Genomic DNA, 24,608 nt, shown 5'->3' on the forward strand with positions numbered 1-24,608 from the left:
ATTAGGCAATGATATGTTGATATCCTCTGAACGATTGTAAAGCAAATACACAAACTCTCCTCTATGAAAGACATAAACAGCCTCAGGGCTCATTTTCTCATCAGCATGAATAGCAACACTATTCAGATGTAACAATACTGTACATTCACAAAAGAACATGCTTTAGAGCTACAGTATCAGTTATTGTTTCTATTGTTCAAACTTGTTTTCTCCACTGTCTTTAAATCCGACATGCTACTGACACCTTCAGGCAGCCCCTCTCCTGGGTAGTTGTAGCACTTATGGGACAGTTTTGTTTTCTACACCTAACATCTGCACACTTTGATTAATTCATGAAGGCTACGTTACTTAAGATGCAAAACTCAAAGCCTCCCCCCCCCATTTCACACCTTGTTAGCCCCCTCTATATCAACCCCTCTTCCCATGTATCTCTCTCCCCTCTGTTTCACTCACTCTTTTCCTCACTCACCCCCTCTCTCTTCTCACTCTCCCCCCTCCATCAATTACCCCACTCTCACTCAATCCCCCCCCCCCCCCACATGTATTTCTCTCCCCTCTGTCTCACTCTTACTCCTTATTTTCCTCCCTCCCTCACCACCTCTTTCCTCTAACTCTCCCACCTCCCATCAATTACCCCATCTCACTCAATCCCCCCCATATCACACTCATTCCCTCCCGACACACAATCACCCCCACAAAATACATACCTTAAAAACCCACACCCCAAATACATACCAACCCCCAAATACATACCAATCCCCCAAATACATACCAACCCCCCCCCAATACATACCAAACCACCCCAAATACTTACCAAACCCCCCCAAAATACATACACTTACCTAACCCCCCACCCCCCATATACATACCCCCCCCCCCCCGCAAATTCTTTCCCCCAATTTTGCTTCCTTGTGAAACGTTTCGCCAAAGTATTTAAAAGGCTCAAAAGTTGTCAAAAATCACACGTTTCAAACAAGAATTCGTCAACCCTTTTTAAGTCCAGACCCTGAAATAAGTATTTTGCTTCAGTAATCTGTCTTCTAAACACTTAGCATTAGCTCCATCAGTGAAGTTTTTTGTTTGGTAAAAATCAATAAAACAGAATATTCCCTTTACATCAACAAGGCAATATAAATGTCTATGTATATTGTTCCCATTGAAGATACAACATTATAGTACAAGATTTGTTAATTGTTTTGTTACAAAATTATTCATGGCAAAGAATTGACTGCACTTCTCAACTAAAATTACAATTTGAAACATTGCTTACTCAATGGTAGTTACATTCTTCAACAACACTTAAAAAAGATTTAACACATTAAGTAAATCAATATTTTTCTTATTGACTACTCGTGGAATCTCTTGGCAACTGTTGCCATTTTGTAAGGAATCCGCTCCTGGGTTTGGCTGAAACCCATTCCTTACAGAACTTGCAGTTTATGACAACTCCACCTTGTATCTGCAATCAGTATCACATGTGCTTTCAATCACTGCAGCTCTGTCTCTGTGCTCCGTCATTGGCTCTCACACCCCTGTCCTTGGATTGGCACCCCTGCCCTTTTTATTCTGGCCTCTCTTTTTCCCTCATGGCTGAGCATAAACCAAGTTGGACTTGGATGTAACTGTGTTTGCCACAAGCTACCTTGCCTTAGCCAGTCTGTTCCTGTGGCCTGCTGCATTCCCTCCTTGCAGAAGCCTGGTTCCTAGGGCCTGCTGCATATTCCCCTTGCAGAGGCCTGGTTCCTGAGCTGGAGTGCTGGATCCCCAGTGCTAACCTTTGTCTGTTCCTGTGGCCTGCTGCATTCCCTCCTTGCTGAGGCCTGCTTCCTGGTTCTTGTGCTGAAGTGCTGGATCCCCAGGTCTAACCTTTGGTGTTCCTAGGCCGGCCTGCATTCTCCCCTTGCAGAGGCCTTTATCATGGGCCGCTCCTCGCTCAGAGGCCATTCCCACGCTGAAGCACTTCGCACCAGCCTTTCTGTTTCCGAACCCCAGCCTGGATATTGAGTACCCTGCCGTCTCCAACCCTGACCCTGGCTTGTCCCTACTGATTCCCTTCTTCCTATAAATACGCGCGGATGACGCTGTACGTGATCTCCTGACGAAGCACGTGGTGCGAAACGCGTAGAGGTCACGACAGGTCATCCTGCGCGTGTTTGCTGAGAGGCTGAGACGGAGCTTGCCTGAGGCTCATGTGGTGGTTGTTTTCATCTTCCCTGGTGCCGTGATCCGGATCCTGTACGGTCATCAGTGGACCCCCACCTTTGCCTTAGTGTGAGTGTTCGTTTCCCCCTGTCAGCGGTATTCTAGCTCTCTATGGCGGTTTTTATTTAAATTCCCTTGGGCTGTTAGTACTCTCTTTGTTTATTTTTAACATTGATTGTTTTTTTCTTTTGTTGTGTGTGTTTCACTGTATTAAGGTATTCTATGTTTAGAGACCATATGTATGGTTTATATATCTGGGCAGTTAACCCATTGAGCTGAGGAGGGGTTGGATCCTCTCAGCTGTCTATGTGTTTGTTTTAATAAAAATAATACTAATTCTATCCCTTGTGCGCATTTGTACATCTTTTCTTCCTTGTCTATGGATTACCCTGTTTTCTCCAACCCTGACCCAGCTACGTCTGACCACGGAATCCGCACTCCGGACCCGACTCCGTGGGTTAAGGTCGGTGTATATGCATTCCCACCTCAGCCCTGCGGTCCGGTCCCGGTTTGTGGCGAGCAAGTCCGTTACACATTTAAAGCAGCAATACTACATTCCCCATCCACCCTTATTTTTATTGTTATATGTAAAGCATGTGACAATGTATAATTTTATATTCTTACCTAAGCTGGCAATCAGTTGGTGCTCCTGTCCTGATTGTGTGCCTGCAAAAAAAGAGTGTAGTGCTGCACACCAATGAAATAGCCATAAACAGCAGTATAATACTTGCGTTTGGTACCGGTGCACCTGGATCAGGGAAAAACCTATCTGGAGAGATCCTGTATACTGCAACAAGAAGGTGATCCAGGGCACTATGGATTTGCACAAAAATAATTTATTCTGTCAGAACATATAACATACAGTATGACAGAATAAATTATTTGTGTGCAGATCCGTAGTGCCCTGGATCACCTTCTGATTGTGTTTTTGGACCAAAATGAATACATAGACGCTGTGTGTCGCAGGTATGCTGTAATTAACAACTTTGCTCTGAAATGTGTCATTTGATACAGTGAGCCCTATGTTTACTGCGCAAACTAATCAATTATTGTTATACTATTTTTCTTTTTAATGATGATCTGTAGACACTTGTTTAGGATCGTTATAAAACACGTAACACAGATTTATGGTTTTAAAAACTGCTTTTAAAATCCTAGCTATGATGGACATAAAGCAATTCTCTCGCTTATATTCTGAAAGTTGTGAGCATATTAATATATAAGCTTTTGAAAATGGAAAATGTGCTGGATTTGTTTAGCTAACTGATCTTTTTAAGTGAATGGGGAGAGGGAGCAGCTCAGTGAGTAATGACACTGACTGGCACTGGGTTTGAAGCCGGGGAACCTGGTTCAATTCCTGGCGTCGGCTCCTTGTGACCTTGGGCAAGTCACTTTATCTCCCTGTGCCTCAGGCACCAAAACATAGATTGTAAGCTCCACGGGGCAGAGACCTGTGTCTGCAAAATGTCTCTGTAAAATGCTACGTAAAAATACAAGAACATGCTTTAAAAAAAAATGGTATATATAATTAATTGCCATGTTCATAGAGCTGCAAATATAGAAGTTCAGCATACTATATACATATGATAATAATGAATAGCTGTTGACTATTCACCATAATTGAAATGCCTAACGCATGACGTTTATGTTATTGTATTCTTTATTTTCCGCATATGCATTGCCCCAATAGGTTCAGAGATGTCACCCCACCTACAATACAGTGTATCACAAACGATATATATCAAGTTAATAACTTACTTGAACTGATCTAACCAGTGAGAGTTCTCTCTGGCTCAGGAGATATTAGCATCCAAAATCAGTGCAGATTGTAAAAGTGGTCCCTGGCCATGATAGCCTGTGAATAAAGGTGTCATAGACTAAGCGGAGCAGTATGTGTGTCATAGAATAAGCGGAGCAGTATGTGTGTCATAGAATAAGCGGAGCAGTATGTGTGTCATAGAATAAGCGGAGCAGTATGTGTGTCATAGAATAAGCGAAGCAGTATGTGTGTCATAGAATAAGCGGAGCAGTATGTGTGTCATAGAATAAGCGGAGCAGTATGTGTGTCATACAATAAGTGGAATAGTGTGTGTCATAGAATAAGCAGAGCAGTATGTGTGTCATAGAATAAGCGAAGCAGTATGTGTGTCATACAATAAGTGGAATAGTGTGTGTCATAGAATAAGCAGAGCAGTATGTGTGTCATAGAATAAGCGAAGCAGTATGTGTGTCATAGAATAAGCGGAGCAGTATGTGTGTCATACAATAAGTGGAATAGTGTGTGTCATAGAATAAGCAGAGCAGTATGTGTGTCATAGAATAAGCGGAGCAGTATGTGTGTCATAGAATAAGCAGAGCAGTATGTGTGTCATACAATAAGCGGAGCAGTATGTGTGTCATATAATAAGTGGAATAGTGTGTGTCAGAATAAGCGGAGCAGTATGTGTGTCATAGTAACAGTCCACGTTTCCGGGAAGCACAGGGAAATATCTCCTGCGCATGGGGTACATTCTTGTGAGATTAATTACATTTTATTCTGGGATTTCTGTACGGTACGGGAAGTGGTGCTGCTTATTTAAGAGTAATTCATATAAGATAGTTACTAGGGAAAAAAAGAAGCAGGGGATTCATTAACAAAGATATCTGTATGTTTATTAAGAAATTAGCATTATAGCGAAAAGATCGCGCAATTTTTAAAAAATGTTGGTTTGCGTACTTTTGACGTACAGGTAAGTGAACTTTGCAATCTTTTTGATCTACATGTAACGAATCTCACACAGTTTCACACAAGCACCAAAACCCTTGAATCTTAGACACATTTCTATTGTGAAATAATATAATGGCACTTAACATTGGTTTTTTATTTATTTATTTATTTTTTGCCAATGTTCAAAATTAGCTGGTTTTGGGAATGTGCGCAAATAATGTATTCCAAAAATGGGTAGTGAGGAAAGTTGTCACGGGGAATGCTACAGCTCTTGGATGCCTGAGGCCCAGTCGTTTAAGTAAACTCTGTGTCAAGTCTCTTTCATAAGTTATTTAGAAACAATTGCAGCAGTTATAAGTACAGAACTGGGACACGTTACCAGTGGATCATACGGATTTGCTGAAAACTATTGGATGTTTTAGATCCTACAACTTTAGAGCAAATGCACTTCTAGCTCTACAATCTGTTTTAATCGTTTAAAACTTTCCATTTTAGAAGTGCACCTAGGTATCACTCATTTGCTAAGGGGGTCATTCTGTATTGTCTGAAGCGGTCAATCTGGCGATTTTCACCCAACAATTCCTATATACTTCCAATTGGGATTTTGGGGCAAAAATGTCCTAGACGGACATTTCGGACAGTATTGAGTAAGGTTCCAAGTCTGACTTTTATATACAGTCATGTGAAAAAGAAAGTACACCCTCTTTGAATTTCACGGTTCTACATATCAGGACATAATAACAATCATCTGTTCCTTAGCAGGTCTTAAAATTAGGTAAATACAACCTCAGATGAACAACAACGCATGACATATTACACCGTGTCAAGATATATTTAACAAAAATAAAGCCAAAATGGAGAAGCCATGTGTGAAAAACTAAGTACACCTTATGATTCAATAGCATGTAGAACCACCTTTAGCAGCAATAACTTGAAGTAATCGTTTTCTGTATGACTTTATCAGTCTCTCACATTGTTGTGGAGGAATTTTGTCCCACTCTACAACGTTGCTTCAGTTCATTGAGGTTTGCGGGCATTTGTTTATGCACAGCTCTCTTAAGGACCAGCCACAGCATTTCAATCAGGTTAAAGTCTCGACTTTGACTGGGCCATTGCAACACCTTGATTCTTTTCTTTTTCAGCCATTCTGTTGTAGATTTGCTGGTATGCTTGGGATCATTGTCCTGTTGCATGACCCAATTGCGGCCAAGCTTTAGCTGTCGGACAGATGGCCTCACATTTCACTCTACAATACTTTGGTATTCAGAGGAGTTCATGGTCGACTCAATGACTGCAAGGTTCCCAGGTCCTGTGGCTGCAAAAACAAGCCCAAATCATCACCCCTCCACCGTGCTTGAGAGTTGGTATGAGGTGTTTGTGCCGATATGCTGTGTTTGGTTTTTGCCAAACGTGGCGCTGTGCATTATGGCCAAACATCTCCACTTTGGTCTCGTCTGTCCAAAGGACATTGTTCCAGAAGTCTTGTGGTTTGTTCAGATGCAACTTTGCAAACCTATGCCGTGCTGCCATGTTCTTTTTAGAGAGAAGAGGCTTTCTCCTGGCAACCCTTCCAAACAAACCATACTTGTTCAGTCTTTTTCTAATTGTACTGTCATGAACTTTAACATTTAACATGCTAACTGAGGCCTGTAGAGTCTGAGATGTAACTCTTGTTTTTTTTTTGCAATTTCTCTGAGCATTGCACGGTCTGACCTTGGGTTGAATTTGCTGGTATGTCCACTCCTGGGAAGATTGGCAACTGTCTTAAATGTTTTCCACTTTTGAATAATCTTTCTCACTGTAGAATGTTGGACTTTAAATTGTTTGGAAATGGCCTTATAACCCTTCCCAGATTGATGGGCAGCAACAATTGCTTCTCTAAGATCATTGCTGATGTCTTTCCTCCTTGGCATTGTGTTAACACACACCTGAATGCTCCGGATCAGCAAACTGCTAAAACTTCGGCTTTTATAGAGGTGGTCACACTTGCTGATGATCAATTAAACAAGGGCATTTGATTAGCAGCACATGTCTGCTACTTAGCATCTTAATTCCTATTGAAGCAGTAAGGGTGTACTTAGTTTTTCATACATTCTCCATTTTGACTTTATTTTTGTTAAATAAATCATGACACGGTGTAATATGTCATGTGTTGTTGTTCATCTGAGGTTGTATTTACCTAATTTTTAGACCTGCTAAGGAACAGATGATTGTTATTATGTCCTGATGTGTAAAACCGTGGAATTCAAAGAGGGTGTACTTTCTTTTTCACATGACTGTATCTGCATGTCCTATTCTCTAAGAGATTCTGGAAATAGAATCAGGGTAGCTAACTTAAAGCAGCAATTCTACTTTCCACATTTCTTTTTTTCGCTCTTCTTTTTATATGTAAAGCATGTGGCAATGTATAATTCTATATTCTTACTGGCAATCGTTTGGGTCTCCTGTAATAAATCTGTAAAAATCCTGATTATATGCTTAACATACTGGCTGCCTTTCAGATTCAATCAATGCTTCAGTCAGTGTTACTCAGCAGCTACAATGTAATATCTATAATATCCTTATATTACAAAGGTAATATTGTCTATTGTTACAGTTTACAGCTCAAATGCTGGAAACATTGGCAACAAATTATTACAACCAGGAAAGTGTTGTAAAGATCTTACACTGCTTTGGAGGTGGGCTAAAGCCTGCTTAGGAATCAAATGATGCTTTAAAGCAGCAGTTCAAGCAATATCCTACGTGTGTTTAAAAAAAAAAAAAATCAGTTATGTGCTATGAGAAAATACTTGTAGCATTAAAAAAAAATGAAAAAAAAATGTTTTAAAGACATTTTTAATGTTTCTAATGTAGGAAGCATTTCCAAAGTGACAGCCCTTTCACCTTCTGATTGACTCTGGCTCTTGAGCTCCGCCCTCTCTCTAGCAGTGCACCAATTGTATCTAGTAACTGCCCAGTTAATCATATATTCCAAGAACTACATTGCCCAAAATGCTGTGCAAGAACTGAATTAAATAGCCCAGAGCAAGCGATTGATTACAGGAGAACAGATCGATCTGCAGCTTAGCTAATCACTTGTCAATGTGCAGATTGTATTGATGCACATATTGAATGGTGAAAAAAATATATATTTTTTTTTTAAATGGCAGCTTGAACTGCAGCTTTAAAACGAATAAAAATTTGCTTTAAGAGTTGAAATTTAAAAAAAAAAACAGTCTCTGTTAACTCATACTACAGAACTGATATATATTTTTTTAAAACATAAGATTTCACATATTTTGCTGCTTTAATGCCATAGCACTCTAAAGCTACGAATATATAATTTGCAAAGCAGAAATAATGTGGATCTGACAGGTATGAGAAACACAGTGAGTTTTATGTTTCTGCATTTTATACAGTATCTGTAATGAGTTCTGGAGATTTGTTTGTGATTTAAGTTTGGATCCCACCACCTATTAAGAATAGAAAATAGATGGAACACCACTTATTTGCAAATTGATGCTCTCTCATGCAATAAGAAGAATAAATACAAAATAAATAACAGTAAACAAGCATTTTCATTTATAGTCATTTTTTCTTTGTTTTGCTTCAGTTCTTCCTACTTAAAAAAAAAAAAAAAATACTTGTTTTGCCCTGGCATCTACAATTTATTTAATAACACTAGCATCTGGTTATTATTGTTGTTGAAGTGAAGAACATTTAACTTTTAGAGGATCAGTTTTATGCACTAAAGGAAAATCATTCTCCACTGCTCCCTGACAAGTCACACAGTCTTCAATGTATTATCATGCAGATCAGCTGGCTATAGTCCTTGGCCTGGCTCATTTTTCTGTTTGGCCCGCAACCTTAGCTGTTAATGAGAGTTTTGTTGTGGCTTACCGTGCTCATCTTGCAAGGGATTGCTTGACGTTGTAGGCAGACACTTGGGATCAGCAGGTGAAAAATATTGGAGACTTAATAATGTTCTTAGGGATTCTATTCTTCAGGGAAAAGAGACTTCAGGAGGTTGAACATATTATGTCAGATGGAGTTGTTGGAGGAATTCTGAGCACAAGTGTTTGATAATAGCTATTTAATAGCATGAGAAAAAGTCCATTGTTATATAGGAGTATGGAGAGGACCAGATAGTTAGACCTAGAGATGAAAGGAACAGATTGATCGCGCTTCCACAAAGAAACACCAAGCCATGGAGCACCACAATCATTTTGTAGATAGAGATAGAACTAGATTATTGTCTACTGAGATAAAGTATTGGCAAAAAGTATCTCTTCTAGTTAAAAAGGCTTATGTTCAGGAATAGGCAGGAGACACTAGAGGTCATGTCCTGACAATTGCAGCAATATCTGTAGAGTATAGACCATTAGTTTGTGCTCAGTTTGTAAAGGCAAAGTATTCCCAGCATTCAGCGTGTCTGTAGATGCACACTATTGTATTAAATTAACAGATGGTAAACTGCCTGGGTTTGTTTGTAGTGCTAGGAAGAACCTGCTCTGTGTTCATTGAAGGAAAACGTGCTCAGGTCAAAGGTTGACTGACAACAGTAATGAACTGGTTACTGAAATGATGCAAGTACTGTAGACTTAATACAATTGAAACAGTTTATGAAGGCAAAAATGAAAAAAGGGTAGGTGGAGGAGAAATGGGATATGTAGGTCATCTACTCAGCAACAATGTTCAAGTGTTATCAACTGTGAAATTGCTTTGCACAAGCATATGTTATTTGACATGTACTTGAGTTCACACCTCATGGCGTCATAATAAAACAGAGGTACAAGCATGTAACTTGAATTCAAACAAACTGTGTATCTGTTAACATTTAGATTGACACCGTTTTGCTTTATATATGCATTTGTTTTTTTATTATTTCTACTTTGTTTGAAATGATTATAATCATTAAATGTTTTGCATTCATTAATATTTTTGGAGATTTATTTAGGCCTCTCCACATTGCAATACAAATCTTAAAGAGACGTTATAGTAAGGAGCCATGTGTTGAACACATTCTATTTACAATGTCATGTTGGTGCCATAAAAATGTACAACTAAAATATAAAGTGTATAAGAACCTGTAGAAAATAGAACAAACAAGACACTGGCATTCTACTTATTCTCAACTTGCCTGAGCCATATGATCTATCCTCGCATATTTCAATATACAGTATATAAAACATTTTTACATAATGTGAACTGGGGAATCCTCCAGAGCTGAACTAAATTAACTAAATTAAACTAAATTTCAATTCTGTTTTTATTTAAATATATTCTACACTTTTATTTGGTGCTTTTGTCCGGAAAAACGTACAGTAAGTTTATAATGTAAATAGTACAATGGGAAATTAAATCCTAAAGGAAATGTACTAACTTGAGAACTGCTGCAACATAGATTTTGTAGGTAAATGAGGGCGTTTTTTTAATGTTCCATTGATTTGTACCGGGTTGGTGGTAAAGCCGAGAAAATGCCATTTTTTCCCCAGTTAAATGTGAAGGAGTCTATTGATAAACATGTACTGTAAGGGACTGCCAGTATAGGATGTCTTGAGTGGTACCGAACCAACAGCCACTGGGCTACACAATCAACCTGATGTCAACCACAAAGTTTCATTAGGTGCCTCATATCTTTAATATGCTTTCTTTATAAACAGAAGGCATTAATAGGGTTTTTTCTAGTACAAGATACACATTTTTAATGTAGTTTTAATGCATAATTACATAAGGATATAAGCAGGGGAGAAGAGTTCTCTATTAATATATGCCATAGAGATGTAATATACTCTGGGAAAGTAAAGGTAGATATCTATAGTTATTAGGAACTGGCTATAATTCCAACCAAAGCCTCACTTCCATTATTACTCTAGCAAAGTGAGGTAAGTGCCTATAGTAATTAGGACTATACTACCTATGCCCTTGTAGCTAAGAGATAGATGAATTTGAAATTGGCAGATACTAATTGTGCCCTGTGCCCAGTCTGCAGGCAGCACCAGTGCTTTCAAACATTGTCTCATTTCCACTATTACTCCCCATTTACTTTTTGGTCTAAATTCCCAGCATTATGTCAGAAGCAAGCCCAATACTGCACATCAAGTCAACACCATCCCAACTGTTACACATGGTGGTGGGAACATCATGCTATGGGGATGCTTCTCTTCAGCAGGGACTTAAAGAAGATTCGTTTTTCTGGACTTGCTGGTTGACTTGATTTTCTTAATTAAATTCAGTATATATCAAATAGTCCACGGCACGGTTCTTTTTTTAATTTAATCAGGGACAGAATAGAAAACATTTTTTACAGCATGATTTCAGTAATCAGGTTTGCGTCAGTCAGGCATATAGTTAGGGAGTGGAGAATCATTAGCTCGTCTCTTCTTAGCTTGGTGGTAAAGGATTCGGAATTCCATAAATTCAAATACAATCTTTGTACTTTTCTCTCAAACAGCCTAAACGTAGGAATTCCTTGTTTTTCTCACCCTGAGCTCAAGCTACTCTTGGCTAATTATCAATATTAGAAAACTATTTCTCCATTTACTTTGATGTAGAAGAATCACTTTGTTCTGTTACTAAATAAGTATAGTTCTTAATCTTTTAAGACCTCTCTATTGTATGGTCTTACTATCTATTTAACTAACCTTTGAATTTAAACTCAAGACAATATACTTTTCAACTCAGCAAACATTTCTTCACCTGCTGGTTTCAGGCTGATTTTTTGTTCTTGTCATTGCAGCTAATCATTTTTCAATATAGAATTAACCAGTTACATGCTGAATATATATGTACAGTATATAGAGAATATAGCATAATTAATATTTAGGTTTGAAATCATCCTATCTTCAAGACTGAGAAGCTTGTCGGGATAAATGGGAGAATGGGGGGTGCAAAGTACAGGTGAATTCTGAGCGAAACCCTGTTTGAGTCAGCCAAGACTCTGACACTGGGGTGGAAACCCCCACATTTTAGCAGGACAATGACCTGAGGCAGAAAGCCAAAGCCACACTGGAGCGGTTGAACTAGAAGAGAATTTTCTTGAATGTCCTCCTCATATAACAGTGTTCAGTTTTACTTCTACCAAGACAGTAACCAAGGTCACATAAGTCCCTTTTTAGCACTCACTCATGGTGCAATAATACGTAGTGTAGGGATGTAAATATCCACAGAGAAGCGTGATGTATACCACTCAACCACACATGAAAGGGCTAACAATGGTAACAGGACGTCTGGCCTGCTAAAAACAGAACACAATACATCTTTCATAATATAATCAACAAAGCCGAAACTACAAGTGGACGTATGTATAAGTGAATTAAAAATAGGAATAAAAATTAATCGCCAGATGGGGAGGGTGCAACGGAGAAAGCTTGTAGTGGGGACAGTAGTAGACATGCGGCAAACACTAGTATAATGTAAATGCCGTTGCCAAACACATAATAATCCCTCTAATACAGCTACCAGGTGACCTAATGGTCTGATGTAAAGCCCCTAGTGTTAGATGAAATATATAACACAAACTCTGAACACACAGGTATAACCCTTTTAGTAGCGTGTGACTGCAGGGTAAACACACTTCTCATCCAGCATTGTATGATGCAGTATACTGCAGTAAAGTGTACATATAAAGTCAGCACATGCCTGTGTATGAGTGAAGGATCTGTCACGCAACATAGACGGCACAGCAAATGGCAACGTGCAGCTGTAAACCGAATGCCATGCAAAGTATACAACCGTGTCCTCGGCCGGGGCTGAAAAGTTACACCTCTCCTAGCACCGTCCCGCTTGCTGACGCCACCATCGTGACGTCACTGCACCCCGACGTACGTTTCATGTCATGAGACACTTCTTCAGGGATAGGAGCTACATACAGAAGGCGTCCATGCGTCTGTTATACCCTATACAGGGGGAGGAGTAAATAATGAGAGGCTGGTCTCTCAATTAGCCGGATCTGATGTACACAGAAACGGCGGCAAGTTTAACTACTACAGCTTTGAAGCTAAGGAAAAAGAAAGTTTGCTTGAAAATATGTGCATACATTATTTGTAATTCAGCAAAATGTGATATTATTGTTGGGGGTGAATACTTCTGCATATCTCTGTATACATGGATATAGATACAGATGCAGCTAGATGGTTAGTCGCGTAGTCAGCCAGGAAACTGCAGGCGGTAGCAGCCTGAACCACTGCCAGACTGTGGAATTCCCGCGACAAGACTAATGGCCCATCAGGATTAACACAGCCGGGGTCCCTGCTTGTGAATGGGACTCCCGCTATGTGAATCCTACTGGGCTGCATCAGTCTGGAAGAGACGCACAGTGAGAGTAGATAGAATCAGTCACTCTACCTGTGCCCCTATAACAGGCGATTATGCGGCTTTTATTTTAATAACATTATTGAAGCAGGGGGTCTCCGGAGCTGAACCCCATTAATTTCAGCCCCCGGGGACCCCTTGCTTCCCGAGTTAGTGGCCCCGGTATGGGGTGCTGGTTTCTCCACCATGTTTAAATGTCCTAGTCACGTGGGCCGTGATACACACACACACACACACACACACACACACACACACACACACACACACACACACACACACACACACACACACACACACACACAAGTGGTAAAGAAACTCATCTTTCAATAAAATTAAATAAATCTGTTTTCCCTTTACAATTTTGTTCAGTTTGTAAGTGCCAAGTTTTGACAGTCGTGCGTCTTTTGAATTTTGTACTCATTTTGCCTGTAGTTATAAAACATATGAATACTGAGCTTTGAGCTGATAATACAGCACAGAACAGGCTAGCAGAGTTATCTGAATATGTCAGAATAAGTATCCCTGGTCAAGGATTACAGAATTCCTTTTTTTTTTTTTTTTGCAGTGAGATTTACTTTTGCCTTTAGATTTAAGAGCCTGGCAATTGTGTAATCGCACCATTGATCAAGTACAAGGCTTTTTTCTGTACAGCATTTAATTCCAATAGCAGAAACGTTTCTAGCATGTATTTCACCCACTGTTAGACAAAGGCTAGGCAGGGATGTTTTTCAAATGTAACTTTTTCAGGAAAAATGCTGTGCTTGCTAAAAGTTTTTGTTGGCACAAATTAATCTGTTTAAGCAGCAAAAAAAAATAAAAATCTCCCATTGCTGTGTTTTAGTCCCAGTTAAACAAGTCCTTTTTATTTTTCATTTCAATTCTATTTTGTTATTCACTGAAAATGTCCTTTCATAATGTATATGCTACAACTTTGATCAAGTAACAATCATGTTAAAAAAACATTCACTTCCTGCACAGTCATTTTCGTGGAATAATTATTTTAAGCGTGCACTGTATGTTATATTGAGATAAAGGGAAGTAACAAAGGAGACAATTGATTTGGAAATGTAACAAATACAAAGCAAAAGAGCAGTTCTGATATTATGGTTATTTCTAAATAGTAATCATACTTGATACAGGAATGTTTAATCCGTGTATTTTGCATTTCTTTAGTACTGCTACTTTAAATAACCATATTTTCTATTTATTGTATTATAAATAAGATGTATTATGGAAATAGAGCATCTTTAAACTTAAGGCTCAGTAGAATCCACAGACTGGCACAGTATTTAAGCTTAGACTTGTACATAGCTGTAAATCCTACACTGCCCTTAATGCTTTAATACATTTTGACTCAGGCCCAAGACAAGTGGCGGTGTAATTATTTACTCAAATGTCAGACTTTCATTTTAAAATAGAGAAAGGAAGAATAAATATTTAAAAAGAATGACAAATGATAAAAGATACTTGATGCTGGTATTAACTATCTGGAACCTTATAGTATTAGAACTCTGCTATCTGCAGGCTACTAACCAGTATACAACAGATAAACAAGAGACGTTTAAATACAATTTATATTCTCTTTACAACAATTGTCTCTGTTTTAACCCATTCATTTCTGCAATAGCCTGAAACACATTGTATTGAAAGGTATGACCAGGAAAGTTCACTGCAGTGTTTGCACGCAGGGCAAATGTGCGCAGTTGACTATTATTACATGGCATGTGATACAGTGTAATAATATAACTTGCTATTATTACTGTAGAATCAAATGAAACATATATGACATGCCATTTCAGTTTATTTAGTACAAATCTGTCCGAAGAAAGGACCTTAGTAAACCTCAAAGTTTGCACTTTTTTTAGCCACTAGTTAGCCATTCACTTCTATCAGTTCGACCTTATCTTTGTTTGTCTCCTCTATGTGCTAACAAAGTACCATCCTCCATCTGTATCAATATGGAAGGTGCCACCAATATAGGGCACGCAAATGAAGCGGCAAAATGTACTGAAGAATCTAAACAAACAATCTCAACGGGACAGCAACACCATCTTATTGACCATACTGTATGCAAATAGAAAAAATTAATTTCTTAAAGGCCTGATACAACACACAGTGTGTTCACCCCAGACACACAAAATAGTATCCAGGCCATAAGGTACAACCACATTTACTTAGATACTACAGACCAGCAACTAGATACGCTTAGAATGAACTTCATAAATCAAGGTTAAACCTCCAGAATTACAGAAAAACAAATACACACAGAGCCACCACTAACTCAGAAAGAACCTTCTGGAGTACAAAGAGAAACGTATGAAATCTTGGTTATATTAATGGTCACCTACAATCGCCATTTGCAACATAAGTACGGATCTACAACCAATTCTCCATAAAGATGACAGATTGCAAGAAATCTTGCCAACCATTCTTGCTCTTCTACAGACAACCACCAAATTTGAAAGCACTGATCATGAGGAGCTCCTTTTCCCAGCCCATACTGTAGACCAGGGGTGAGCAATCTTTTTATGCCGAGCCCCCCTTTTTATCCATGACATTTCTCGGGCCCCCCCTGCCTGATGTAATCAAAATCACATGAAAAAAAAACCTTTATTTAACAGTATACAATGTAAATACAAATATGTCTAAGGCCGTGCATAGTGCCCGCGACGTCACCCGTCGCTGCTAGCGAAAGTTGTATTTCGCTTTGCGGCGGCGTGGGCGACCAAGCCATTGATTGGTTCAGGGGCTGTCACGAGGCGACAGCCCCTAAAAAATCAAATATTGCCGGCTTCAAAAAATCGCGTCGCCCCGTCACACTTACTATAAGCGCACGCGGCGGCGACAATGCATTTGTTTTCGGGCGACGTTGCGTCGCCGGCACTATAAGCGCAGCCTAAATACTTACATACTTCAACAGCTCGCTCTTGCAAAATTCGGCTGCGTCCACGCTGCCGCTGAGAGCGGTGACATCACCAACTCTCCAAGCATCAGCACAGGGTGTCCTGCATAATTTTGCAAGCACGAGCGGGGAAGTGTTTACACTTTTTTATTATTATTTCTGTACATTCATAGTGTGATTGATATAGGTGCAGCCTACCCTCTCACTCGCAGAGGATCGCAGCGAAGCAGGTTGCCAGCGGAGGAGAGCAGGAACACAGCGCTATTGTAGGTGCAGACACCGGAGGGAGGGGCGTTTGACATCACAGCGCGGGGGCGTGCTCCTCCCCGTACCTCCGAATCAAGTGGCCTCACCTGCACTATTCTGTTTGGTCGCCCGCGCGCGCACATCTTTTTTGCCTGCGCAACCAGGTTTTGCTGCACGCGCCCCGCCTAAATAATCTTGCGCCCGGGGCGTCCCCCCCTCAGTTTGTGCAACGCTGCATTCAATCACAACACCCACACACACAATCCCAACACCCACACACACAATCACAACACACACACTCAATCACAACACACACACAAACAGACAGACAACCAACAGGCACACACACACACACACACACACACCAAACTGAAATCACAACCAACACAGCACACACTCAATCACTACACACACACAGTCACAACCAACACTCACATAATCACCACACTCAATCACAACACACACACACACACACAGACAACCAACAGGCACAGCACACACACACACACACACACGCACACACACACACCACACACTGCAGTCCATATATATATATACACACACACACATTTCTACATATACACATACACTTCTACATATACACACACATATTTCTACATATATATATACACACACACAGACACACACACCTGGTGGGTGGAGGGAGTAACTAAACCTGCTCAGGTCCCCCCATGTGCTGCTGAAAACGGGCGGCTAACAGACAGGAGGAGGGCTTGTCTGTGTGCAGGGAAGGCCCTGCAGCAAGGCCCCGCCCCCTCTGCAGGCAGACACAGCAGGGAACTGGAAGCAGCCTCAGCACGGAGCTTCTGGCCGCCCGTGCACAGCTATGCCCGCCCCCAGGTTTCCCCGCACGCAGCCCGCGCCCCCCCTACATAATCTTGCGCCCCCCAAAGGGGGCGCGCCCCCCAGTTTGCGCACCGCTGGAGTAATACACACACAGGTATATAACAACTGTTTACTCACATACACATATAATTACAATAACAGCAGGGAAGCAGCCTCTGCACGGAGCTTCTGGCCCCGCCCCCTCTGACACAGACAGCAGGGAAGCAGCCTGTGCACGGCTGCCCGTGCACAGCTCTTCCCGCCCCCAGGTTACCCCGCACGCAGCCTGCGCCCCCCCTACATAATCTTGCGCCCCCCAGTTTGCGCACCGCTGCTGTAGACCATGGCACATTTCCCTGTCAACGCAAAAAATGACCTAAGCACACATCAAACTGGATCAGACAGCCACACACACACACTATAAATTTCTTGAATACTTCACCTGTGCTTCATCCAGTGTTATATACCCCAATACAAGCACATAATGCCCTAATGGTGGATTTAATATAGGTGAGAATAAACATGCATCACTACATCATCCATCAGTAAAAAATCAGATAACACCTATAGGGAAACACTTTTGTAGCTCCAAGCAAAGAAAATATCAAAGACATGAATGTAATAGTTATCAAAGATAATTTGAAAACGGAGCAAAAGCAAAACATGGGAATATAAACTCATGCAGACTTCTGATACATTAAATGCAGGCCTCAACTGACAGAGTATTTATGTCTCATAGTGCTATAAAAATGAATTGCATCATTGTATCTTCATTTTAATGGACATGTGCTATGTACAGTCTTCTTGCTCTCATAGACCAGACACCTCACACCTTCATTGTCATTCATGACCCATTTATATTTCCTTTTTTTTTGTTTTGTCACTTTTTGTAGCACACAAATTTATATCTGTATATCAACAAAAAAACAAACAAAGATGCCCAAAGCTACTTCCAATGTGACAAAAATACACAGTGCAATACCTATATATTCTCCTGAAAAAGGATAATTTAGTTTAACCCTGTGACCAAAGCATCTTAAGCCTGGTGCCAACTTCAAGGCATGACCGTTAGCAGGTCCTAACACTCCCTGCGTTACAATTCCTATTTACCTGTATAATTACAGGAAGAATGATCTGCATTGGATCTGTCGTAACCCAGCAAAATGAAACTGACCTGCCAACTTGGAACGTTTTGGGAGGGTAGTGGTCCCTCCCCCCCAAGGTTTAAGCTTGCCCCTCCCCACTTTCCAAGAGAATATATAGGTATTGCACTTTGTATTTTTATCACATTGGAAGTAGCTTTGGGCATTTTTGTTGTATACATTTAGCCACACCCACTAGCACTCATTTTGACACTTATATGCATATATATATTATGTGGTAATGTTTGGAGTTTCTCAGAGCTTGTTGGGTATCTGTATGTTTATCTGTATATCAAGTCTTACTAGAATGTGAGCCTTGTATAAATATAACATGCCGTTTCAGTTTATTTTCTCAATCACTGCCTGGTTAAGGGACTTCAGTAGTCCTGAAATGTTACCATCTTCTTGACCACTAGTTAGACCTTTAAGGTTTCACTTCTACCTAACTTTTGTTTTGACTACTCTACAAGCTACCATGGTTCCACAACTGTGATATTCAGAGGGCTTTTGCAAGTGTTATTTTAACATTATGGCCAATAGTAAAAGTCACATCACATTGAAGTTAGCTCATTAACATGGTAACCTGAGACATAGGAAGGTTTGAGTAGCTGTAGCTCCTCTTTGTGTCCTCCTATTTTGCAGATAAAAGGCAATCGCTCTGTCGTTTACTGTCCCCTAGTTGTTCCTTTGAGAGAAAGTGATACTGTATAGGCATAATCACAGGCTTCAACCAGACCAATGGGGGCCGACATGTTTATTTATTTATAAAATATTTTACCAGGAAGTTTGACAACTCCATTGATTAAAAATAAAAAAGGTAGATAGATACAACAAAAGAGAAATGTAAATGTGATTTTAGTACATTTGTTTAAGGTGACCATTACATTAGTAAGTTGTTTACAACTAGACATAAAATATGGTGAGTAAAAAAGTGACAAAAAGCCCTCACCGTACAGCAAATAAAAATACCGCTTGTGAGCACATTCACATCTCAGACAGGTCTGCAAACCTGCCTTTGCCCACCATCTCTTAGCATACCGTTATCATAAGTTATTTACCGAAAGTATTTTATAAGCGCTAGATTGAACTCATCCCATTAAATGGGCAATCCCCCATGTATGTTTATCTGTTTTAGATTTCTAAGGTATTACTGCATATGTCTAGTTTGTTTTCTGTGCTCAGTGATTTTTTGTGAAACAGTGTATTTTATTCTTAATAAATTAGCCCAAAATTAAACTAATATGACTGCTAAGTGACACATAGTGACATTAGTAGACTTCACAGGGGCAGATCCACAGACTTCCATTATTGACTGAACGAGACTTTAACTTAAGTTAAAGTCTCGTTAAGTTCTAACGGGGATCTTCACAGCTCATTAACTCTGCGTTAAGGCCGGTCTTAATGCTAAGACGGCCTGGTGTTAACATTAAAGGCTGTTTGTGTTACTGATATGCAACTGCAGGCCGCTAATGTTACATAGGACTTAACAAGGAAACAAACGTGAATAGACTACTGCGCATCAGATAATGAAAAATATAAGTGTTTAGTGAATATATATTTTACATATACTGATAACAGTGATTAAGTGATACCTTGAAATCCTATTTAATTAGTAATTACCAGTGCTCACACACATAATAATATAAATATATGACCTGTGTATAAGAATATTGAGACAATGCTGCTGCTTACAAAGGATGGCTCAACATCCTATGAAGCTAGTATAAAAGAAAAAGAAAACAGCGCAAACATCTCATGGTGAAGTATATAATGATTATATTAGTGAACCATATATAAAGGTAGGTAATATGCGTACATCAATTAAGAGGTTAACAAGCAGGACCTGTTATGGACATGTTATTACAGTGGCAAATGACCCCCAATCACCTCTCCGGTCTCTCATTCCTATAGACTGCAACCAGGTAAGCGTCCCGGATCTTCTCGTTTTGCACAAGATTATTCCTGCAGGCGGCAGACGGATCAATATCCTCAGTCTCCTTAGAGATTCTTGGCATGGTCGGAGTCAACTTCGCTAAGGTGTTGTGCTCCTATGATGTGGAGCACTGCTGTAGGGACTGCACGCTGACACAAACTCTGATTACTCTTGCCTCACCTTGGCGGTTACTAATGACGTCACCACTTGAGTCGCACCGAGGCACAGCTGCAGTGGATGAGACAGCCAAAAGTTTGCAATTACCGCACGGAGGATTAAAATAGCGTGTCTGGTGTCCAATGATAATGCAGAGCTTGCCCTGAATAACAGTTATCCTACGCGTTTTATAGTGGAACTACTTCTTATGGGATCCTGATATCCTGAAGAAGTAGTAGTTCCACTTGGAAACGCGTAGGATATCTTAATTGATGTATGCATATTGCCTACCTTTATATATGGTTCACTAATATAATCATTATAAACTTCACCATAGGACTTAACGCTGGTTTTTTTTTTAGGTTATGGCTACAGTATACCCTGCATTAGGATTGCAGAATTTTTGGGGGCCTTGTCCAGGGTGCTGAAGTGGCCCACTTTGGCAATATAGGAATGATATTGTATGCAGTAGTAAGCCAAAGTGAATACCCTGGACTAGGCCAAAAAATGTTAGCCAAGACCTTTTTATTAATCCCTTGGAAGCCGTAGTGGGCATCAGCATGATCTTTCTTTTCTTTTTTGTAAAGCGCTTTTTGTCGTTTGTGTATTGAAATGCTTAATCAGCTTTGTTCTTGGCATATTTGCACAGGGCCGATGCAGGAAACATCATATGATTTCTGGAGGATGGTGTGGCATGAAAACACAGCCAGTATAGTTATGGTGACCAACCTGGTGGAAGTGGGCAGGGTAAGCAATATTTTATCTGTATATACACCTAATATACGTAAATAGTTTTGATTGAATACGGTATATTATGTGATTATCAAAAAATGTAGCTGGTAATTAAATTGTTTATTAAATAAAGACAGAGCAAGACAGCATATGGTGTTTATGAACTATTTTGACATATGTGCTGAATTACTTTGAGGCCCTTTTCACCCTAGTCACCCACTGTACTTCATTGTCAAATGCTCTAGTAGTCACTGAGCATTTCTCCTTACCTACTGTACAAGTGGGAGAAGCATGATTCCTTGACCACATAAGGAGAACTATACTGTATATTCAGATTCAAATTTGCTACATATTAGTCTATTGTAAATAAGGTGTTACAGGCAGACAAAAAGTCAAGACAAGACAAAAAGGCAGAAAGCGCACTGAAGAACAGTTTTGAAAATATATGGGTTGTATTTGTTAAGAAAGTCCTCTAAACTCTAGAGAACAATATGATAAAAAGAATTATACATTGATAACATAGCGCAACCTATGTAGGTGCTTAGTAAATTGGAGAACGCAGACCGGGAGATCCAGATATTAGGTTGCTGCGCGCGTTTTCATTGGTGGAGCTCCAGACCCATAGAGCGAGGTTGGTTCATCTATCAGGGGTGAGCAAACTTTTTATGCCGAGCCCCCCTTTTCATCCATGACATTTCTCGGGCCCCCCCTGCCTGATGTAATCAAAATCACATGGAAAAAAAAAAAAACCCTTTATTAAACGGTATACAATATAAATCCAAATATGTTTAAATACTTACATATTTCAACAGCTCGCGCTTGCAAAATTAGGCTGCGTCCACGCTGCCGCTGAGAGCGGTGACATCACCAACTCTCCAAGCATGAGCACAGGGTGTCCTGCATACTTTTGCAAGCGTGGATCGGGGCTATTTGTGTGTGTGGCTGTGTGTGGCTGTGTGTGGCTTTGTGTGTGTATTGACTGCTGCTGAGCGCACATCAAAGTCAATTTTGTTTGTCTCCCCAAGCGCCAAGCTTGGGAGAGCGTACGTGCACAAAGGCAATCCTTTGGGGGGGCATTCATCCACCTCTTTGCTACCTCCCTTCCCTCTCCCCTCCCCCTTTTTTTTCTTCCTTCCCCTCCATGCTTTTTGTCTTGCTATCCCCATTGTCATCCAAACTCCTACCTACAGTATTATTTATTTTTTCCCGTTTTCAATGTTGTGTTTTCACAGTTTTTTTACATTATTTCTGTACATTCATAGTATGATTGATATAGTGGCACCCTACCCTTTCACATGCAGAGGGTCGCAGCGAAGCAGGTTGCCAGCGGAGGAGGTCAGGAACACAGCGCTATTGCAGGGCAGACACCGAAGGAGGGGCGTTTGACTTCCCCGTGCTCGGGCGTGCTCCTCCCCGTACCTCCGAAGCCCCTGCGCGTGCACACACACACCACCACGTTGCCGCCACCTGCACTATCCTGTTCAGCCACCCGCACACATCTTCGGCTGCCCGCCCGTGCACATCTTCTTGGCCGCCCCTCGCGCACAGCGTCTGCCCGCCCGCACACCCAGTTTTCGTCGCACGCCGCCTGCGACCCCTAAATAATCTTGCGCCTCGTTGCCCCCCCCAGTTTACGCACCACTGCATTACAACACACACTCTCAATCAATCAATCACCACATACACACACTCACCACATACACTCAATCAATCACCACACACACCACATACACTCAATCACCACACACTCAATCCCCCCCACACACACACACACTCAATCCCCACACACTCACACACTCAACCCCCCCCCCCACACATACACAATCCCCCCCCCACACACACACTCAATCCCCACACACACTCAATCCCCACACACACTCAATCCCCCCCCACACACACACACACACACAATCCCCCCCCCCCACACACAACCCCCCCCCCACACACACACACAAACTCAATCCCCACACACACTCAAATCACCACACACACACAATCCCCCCTTTACACACACAACCCCCCCCCACACACACAATCCCCCCCCCACACACACACTCAATCTCCCCACACACACACAATCCCCCCCACACACACTCAATCCCCCCCACACACACACTGAATCCCTCCCCACACACACACACACTCAATCCCCCCCCCACACACACACAAACTCAATCCCAACACACAAACTCAATCCCCACACACACAATCCCCCCCCACACACACAATCCCCCCCCCCCACACACACAAACTCAATCCCCACACACACACACACACAAACTCAATCCCCACACACACACACTCAAATACACACACACACACTTTCTCCTGGGGGGGGCGACATGCTCCGATCCCCCAACTCCCCATGCTGCTGAAAACTGGTGCGGGAAGCAGACAGGAAGAGAAGGAGGGGCTGTCTGTGTGCAGAGAGAAGCCCCGCCCCCTCTGCAAGACACAGACACATAGAAGCAGAAGCACGGAGTTTCTGGCCGCCCGTGCACAGCTCTGCCCGCCCCCAGGTTTCCCTGCAAGCAGCCCGCGCCCCCCTACATAATCTTGCGCCCCCCCCAAGGGGGTGTGCCCCACAGTTTGCGCACCGCTGATCTAGCTGATGGTGTTGGTGGTGGAGACCCACAACATCTAACCCTTCGACTGCATATCGGATCTGCCAGTCGGCGTTCTCCAATTTTCTAAGCACGTATGTACGTTTCGCTATGTTATCAATGTATAATTGTTTTTATCATGTTGTCCTCCAGACGGCTTTCTTAACAAATACAAACCATATATTTTTCAAAACTGTTCCTCAGTGCACTTTCTACCTTTTTGTCTTTATGTGTTTCTTTGCGTTCCCTTTTGGGAGCTCACATTATAGGAGACTCTGGAGTACTCCTGCAGACGGCTGCGCTGGGATTACAGTTGTACATCACATTTATGGGACAGCAATAGCGCAGATATCCTTATCTATGGTGTTACAGGCATTTTGTTTAATATTAAACTGTTAAGTTTTCTACAGAAAGAAAGTAATTTACTTTAATTACTACAGATCACCTAAGGCAACATGTTAGAAAAGGTAATGTATCAGTTTCAGGTTTGTAAACTATGAAACAGAGAACATTATTTGTTTCTGATTTTGCATTTTTGCAATATTTTGCAATATTTTACATTATTTTTAAACTGCATGCAGGATACTACCTATTGTGGCTGGGAAGGATTTTTAGTTCCAGGCTATTCCCATCTTTCTTGGCACAGTACCGAGACCTTACGTTTCGTGGGAGATCTTTTTTGAAAGATAACAGTCATTTATTTTTTTTACATCCACTGAACACGTTATTGATCTGGCTAATGATATTACTCTTGTGACACTGGGCATTAATAGTTGGTACTGCACATGTCTATCACTTACGAATAAGGGAATCCTGGCAGCATGTAGAGCCATGGAGAGCTGTGAAG

At 41.0% G+C, this 24,608-nt stretch overlaps 1 protein-coding gene across 14 annotated transcripts in view; it reads left to right on the forward strand.

The window, feature by feature from the left end:
• PTPRM (protein tyrosine phosphatase receptor type M) overlaps window positions 1–24,608 on the forward strand; it is a 791,475-nt gene that overhangs the window by 713,282 nt on the left and 53,585 nt on the right. For all 14 annotated transcript variants that reach the window (XM_075585347.1, XM_075585335.1, XM_075585339.1 and 11 more), the window contains one exon: window positions 21,076–21,173. In XM_075585347.1, the coding sequence (XP_075441462.1) occupies window positions 21,076–21,173 (98 nt within the window). The remainder of the gene's footprint in view (window positions 1–21,075; window positions 21,174–24,608) is intronic.

Source organism: Ascaphus truei, chromosome 2 (genome assembly GCF_040206685.1).
Source record: "Ascaphus truei isolate aAscTru1 chromosome 2, aAscTru1.hap1, whole genome shotgun sequence".
Taxonomy (NCBI): Eukaryota; Metazoa; Chordata; class Amphibia; order Anura; family Ascaphidae; genus Ascaphus; species Ascaphus truei.